This window comes from Cricetulus griseus, chromosome X, assembly GCF_003668045.3.
Source record: "Cricetulus griseus strain 17A/GY chromosome X, alternate assembly CriGri-PICRH-1.0, whole genome shotgun sequence".
Taxonomy (NCBI): domain Eukaryota; kingdom Metazoa; phylum Chordata; class Mammalia; order Rodentia; family Cricetidae; genus Cricetulus; species Cricetulus griseus.
Window position 1 is genome coordinate 105,597,325 of NC_048604.1, and position 6,355 is coordinate 105,603,679.

The 6,355-nt window shown below is 38.2% G+C and overlaps 1 protein-coding gene across 1 annotated transcript; it reads left to right on the top strand.

Annotated features, from left to right (window-relative positions):
* Positions 1-2,945: 2,945 nt before the first annotated feature.
* LOC100760739 lies at positions 2,946-3,621 on the top strand (the record flags this gene model as incomplete). The annotated part of the gene is given in 2 exon segments (XM_035449757.1): positions 2,946-3,169; positions 3,171-3,621. Coding segments are annotated over 2 exon segments (675 nt in total), but the record flags the coding sequence as incomplete, so codon positions are not given.
* Between the last annotated feature and the right edge of the window lie 2,734 nt (positions 3,622-6,355).

A 6,355-nucleotide genomic window follows, 5' to 3' on the forward strand; every position in this document is an offset into this window, starting at 1 on the left:
GGCTACAATGAAGCAAAGAAGAGAAGATTAAAGGATAGGTTTGTGTGAACCAGGGGTTGCTTGGTGAGACACTGTTGTGTACTGAAATATGTGTAACACAACTTCTTTTACTGAAGGTGATTCACCTCTTATGTGACTCCCTATCTGTTCAACAGTTGCTGTTATTTGGAAGACATTTATGATCTTGGCATCTTCAAATAGATCTCTGTACCACTCATGATATGTGAAGGTAAATACTAAAAAGGAGATACATGTACAGTTTTTAATTGGATCTCTCTGACACACATGAATCTACGCCATGTGATTCAGACAGGGACAGAATCAGACACGGCCAGGCTAGCTCATTTGTGTGTAAGACCAGCATTTGCTACCCTAATTCCAGTTGTGCTTCAAAGGGCACTGTTCCTTCACTCCACTGACTTAAATCTGCCTTGTCAGAGAGACGGTGTGGGTAGGGTGTTAGGCAAGTTACCATCAATTGAAAACCCATTTTGCTGGTATAAGTTCCCTAGAAGTACAGCACCTGTCTTGTCTAAGATAAAATGCATATTCCATAGAAACTGTGGAGCAGTGTCAGCTATATGGAAGGAATGTCATCAAGGTGATCCTGTTTACAGACTCCTGAAAACTTCAGCATGTGCAGTGGCAATGATATTCTCTATATGTTGCTGGCTAGAAAACTTACCTTGCTTGCTTTACTAAGTACACAGTGGCATCCCTAGGGACATAGTTCTTTGTGAGCATACATCACATCCATAGATTTGAAATGAGAAGTAATTTAAATGTTCTGTTGCACACAGTAAATGTAGAGTCTCAGTTTTGTGATAAAGAATATAGTTGTTCACACATATATTCAGGACAGTTTACATTCCAAATTATATGGAGTAGTTTATCAGAAAATTAATATCTCAGTATGTTCTGGGTCAAGGATGGAAATGTTCATGGATCCTTGAGTTTTACACATAGATTTTTATTTTTGGCACACAGGAATAGAATCAGGGTCTCCATGTTCACCAAACATCACACCACTGATCTATATACATAGTCTATATCATATACATAGATCAGATAAACACATATTTTGAATTTACCGTAACTGGTTCAATGTGGCTTTAATTATAAAATATGTACAGATTTTTTAAAGGGTACACATGTCTGAAATTGCACAAATACAAAAACCATTCTACACTGCTAGGTTCATCCACCTACAACCCTTTTGATGGTTGTCTTTTCTGTTGCCATATTTGTGTTTGTATTTGTGTTTGTGTGTGTGTATATGTGTGTGTGTGTGTATACGTGTGTGTGTATTTATGTGTATACTCATGTGTATATACACACATGTATAAAAGATTCATATATGGAGTTTAGTCATGAATGGGAATAACATGTATCAATTTTAAATTTGCTTCTTCATTCGGCAGACATTAGTTTGCAATAGTCATGTAGTAGTCAAATAAGATAATTTAGAAATTATATTTGAACATCTTAGATTATAACTCACATGTTAGCTATTATATTTTATATCACACACACAAATAAGCATACTGCAAACTATTTTTCACTGTTAATTATAAGCATTGAAGTTCTTAGTTAACAAATGTTCACATTGCAACATTTGGCAATATAGTGAAATTGCTAAACAATACATCTTATAGTGGGAACTTTTGTTATAGTCATGGAGTATAGGGCTTCCTATCTGTAGTATGATGAACCCTAATACGTAGAGAGTCATGGGAGCATACAGCTTGGTGACACCTAGTATTCAGCAGGTTGACCCACCAGATGAATGACTCCCACTAGGCAAAGTCTATATGGTTACTGGCTGTGGAAACTAGTTGCCCTGTCTGTAATTTTTCCCATGTGCCACTTTGTTTCTTCCCTAAGAAGGGCATTCCTTCCCTAACAACTGCTATGGGTCTTTTTCCAAATGCTTGGTTGTTTATCTCATGTAAACATTCAATCTACTGGTCACACCTATAACTATGGATTATCAGCAAGATGATTTCTGCTTCAATGTCTAATTCTGATGAATATAAATAACACTACGATATTTCTCATTATTCAAACTGACATAGGAAATTAATAAGATTTCCAGTCACAAAGACAGCTAATTGAGACTTCGGAACAAATTCAAACAAAGTGATTGATCCTGGAGGTGAATATCTGATTTCCCCTAGAGACAAATACATGAGGTCATTTTCCCAGGTATTGTTTATTGTTGATTCAAGGTTAGGCTAGGAGCAATTTTGGTAGGCATAATCCTCTACAGTAATTGTCCTTTTCAGGTAATCCCAGCCTCAGTTTATATAACAGGGTCAAGGTCCAGCCTACTGTGTACTTTCTGTCTGAGACTAACCATTTAGCCTATGTACATGGCCAATTATTACTCACTGGCTGATCAATGGGACCTCCTTAGCCTAAGAGATACTATGTGACTTATCTTCTGTGATGGGATGGGTTGAACCCAGAAGTGTAACATATCATTTTCCAGAGGTTTTGATCAGAGAGAGGTTGAGTAGAGCTATGAAGAAGGAGGTGGGAGGAAGGGTGTAGAGATATGTGGAGGCTGTGCAGAATTAGAGAGAAGCTGTTGAAGAGAGCAAGGAGAAGAGGTGTAGAGCTAATTAAGATACTGTTTAGAGTTATGTAGAGAAGCAAGAGAGATTTTCAGAGAGGAGGTTATCAAGATGAAGTAAAAGAGAAATAGAGTAAAGCACAGAAGGCCTATGTTTCCTTATTTGTCCCATGGAGAGAAAAGTCTAGCCATAACCACATTTGTGGTTTTTTTGCATACTATGATGGTGACTGAATGCTGGATCCTCCAGTTAGTTATACTAATACAAAGATAGACTATTTAAATACAATTATGTGTGCTCTGTAAACCATGACTTCTTCTGATTTCTCATCCTCCCTTATGCTCATGGTTGACTACATATTTATTCAATCTCATCTTCAGATATGCCAATGGGAAGAGGTGCATCTTCAAGCTGACTGGCCTCCTTAGCAGCCTATCAGTTTTGGTGTTTGAAATAGTCATTTTGAACAGCCAAAACTGGCACCTGAAGGGATTTAACAACACTATTGTGCAGTTGGTGTCCTTTAGACTATGGGAAGCTCATTGCCCTCAAGAGTTTAATGTCTCAGGAACTGTAATCAAGATGCTGGTGCATATCCTATCATTCCACCTAGACCATCTCTTGTGAATTTTATTATGCACAGAATCTGATAATATGGGCCATTTTGATGAAGCCTGTAGTTCTAGTGTTCAGTTTGATGGCAATTAAGATCAGCTGCATGAGAGACCCATTTATTGTAATGCAGATATATTGCTACAAGGTCTCTGCCTTAGTTTTGTTTGTTATCAGGCTCTTCACATTTGTTTCTATGAGCTGGAACTACATGGTAGATCTTTATGGCCAAATGACTCTTGACTTTCCTGTTAAAAAGGAAGCCATGATAAGCAAACAGCTTACAGTCATCTTCCCATTAGGGGTCCTGACAGCCACCATGTCACTCTTTGGAGTGACCATGTTTCTCTCTGAAGTATGTTCTTTGAAACTACAGAGTCAGGTGAATGCCCAATGTTTTTGCATAGTGGCCAATCAAGAGGCCTGTATTTAGGGGTAGTTCAATTGCAACATCCTGTCAGAAGCTGCCTTGAAGAAATTTCCTATTCATATGCAAAACTCATATAGTCATCTACCCATTCTAAATAAAACTTCAGCAGGGTTCTCTGTGTCTGTCTAAATGACTTCTTCTTCTATCTTTCTAAGGTGTTCCTTTGTTTAAATGTTTTAACATCCTAACTCTGATCGTGATGATCATATATTCAGATATTGTTCAGGTATGCTGAATCTAGAGTGTCACTCCTATCCCTACCTCCTGCCATGCAGCTCTGTCAACACCTTTTGCTGGTACTTATTCCAGATACAAGCACACATGTAAAATTGCCATAGTCTAAGGCTCATATCTATTTACATAAATTGAAGATTGGTCTTGACCTGAATCTCTCCCATGAAACTAACTTTCCCAAGCTCAGATCATGTAGCTTCTGCAATAGTTTTCCCAAATGATTCATCCAAAAACCAAACACACTTTTGCCGTCTAGAAACTCCATGAGCTATACAGGAATGAACAAATCACAAAATAGGCTTGCCTGATAATCATCTGTGGACTTCACTTCTAGTATTATGCTCATACTCCTTTGTGTAGATGTGTAGGTAATGATACACAAATTCATTAACAGTTTTGCTTTTGAGCTCCAAAGCTTTGAACTCCAGCACTGCAATTAATTTTAGTAATACAGTACTCTCAGTGGCTTTTTGATCAGTTCCTGAAGATACCTGCTCCCCTCTGCCATCAGCCATCCAGTTATGGTCTTGTATGCCTGCTTAAAATCACCAAAAACTTATCTGATAAAGGTGATGTGAGACCCAATTGATGTGGTAGTTCCTATACCAGTTTTTCTTGGTGCTTCCTTCAGAAACAGGCTTGTCTATGCCATCTCCACACTCCCTAAAATTAACAGGAGAAGCAGTGGTTTCCATTTTTGGAGTCTACAGCACAACTCCTGGCAGTGTTATCCCCACACTCCCAGGTACAGCAGTCTACATCCAGAAGTGCAGATCACAAAACAGTTTTGCCGTGTATTTCCCAAATCATCTCTTCTGTCAGCACCATCACCACAATCCCATATTGAATTCCTATCAAGCATCTCACACACTTTCTTCTCCTGCTGTATCCCCTGATAACCAACCTTCCACAACTACCTGAACAGTCCAAGGCCTCTACATAAATGCACCCATCATGCTCCATGTTTGCCTGGTGATGTCCACATAACCTCACTCACTTTTGACATTCCCACACTCACAGAAGAAGCTCTGTGGAAACTGTTTCTACATTTCCTAGTGAGTTCTGCATGCATCTAGTGCTCTGGGGGTTTCTGTACTTCCAGACCTACCTGCAGAGGCTTTCATTGCTCACTAGCACTGCCTGTTGAGTTCCTCTTGGGGTTGACGACCAGTGCTATTCCTTTGAGGTCTTACCTAGTATTGAGGCTACAAAACTGGCTTTCCTTGGGCAGTTCTCTCAGTGCCAATACCACCTGGACCACTTCCATAATCCAAGGTCTAACATTCTTGCTTGCATATTTCATTGAATGTCTTGCCTAATAATAGTCATCAGAAGGTTTGCCCACACGGAGATAACTTCCTTCCTGCTGGCGTGAAGCAATATGACAAAAATCAACTTTGGAGAAAAGGGTTTATTTCAGCTTATGCTTTCCAACTCCAGTCAAGATCTGACACAGAGTCCATAGAGGAAAGGTGGTCCCTAATGTTTTACTCATGGATCATTAAGCTTGATGTTTAATATAACTCAATATAATCTGAACATGTTTGGAAATCTAGTGGGCTGGGCTCTGACACATTAAACATGAGCCAAGAATATGTTCCAAAAGCATCCCTGCAGGTCAATCAGGTAAAACTGATTTCTCAGTTAAGGTTCCCTCCTTCCAGATGACTATAATTTTTGTCAAACTGGCAAATTACCAATCAACACCATTGAGTATTTACCAACTTCACAAAAATGCCTCACTAATAAGATATGTGTTTCCTTTCTTGATTATCCCCTATGTCTCAAATTTGCAATATTTAAAAATACATAATTTTAAAACCCTACAGTCTTCAAAAATTCAAACGTGAAAATTTCAGTATCTTTGAAATAATTAAAGACTTACCTGAAAAGGATCAGCACATACATTGCTCATATGGTCCTAATGAAACTGCAGAAAGAATGGATTTATTATTAAGGGAATGTACCCAGATGTATTGAAATCAATGAATCGGCACCTTTTTATTTAAGAAGTAGTGTAGAAGAAGAACAGTTAACACTGACACATTAGTGTAGAAGTATAGTACATTTACTAGAACATCAGAAAACTTGTAAATCCATGACTCGCATTAGAGATGGGTGTAGTAGTACAATAGAACTTACAGAAATTCAAATGAAAGGGAGCACATGGAATCAATATTATAGCAGTGGCTTCATCCCAGGGATACAGGGATGATACAACTTATGAAAACCTATAAATGCAATGGACCATATAAACAAACATAAAAAGAAAAACCACATGATCATCTCACTAGATGCTGAAAAATACTTTGACAAAATCCAACACTACTTCAAGATAAAAGTCCTGGAGAAATAAGTAATAACAGGAACATATCTAAACATAATAAAAGCAATATACAGCAAACCAACAACCAACATCACAATAATGGAGAGAAACCCCGTGCAATTCCTCTAAAATCTGGGACAAAGAAGCTGCCATTCTCTCCATATCTCTTCAATATTG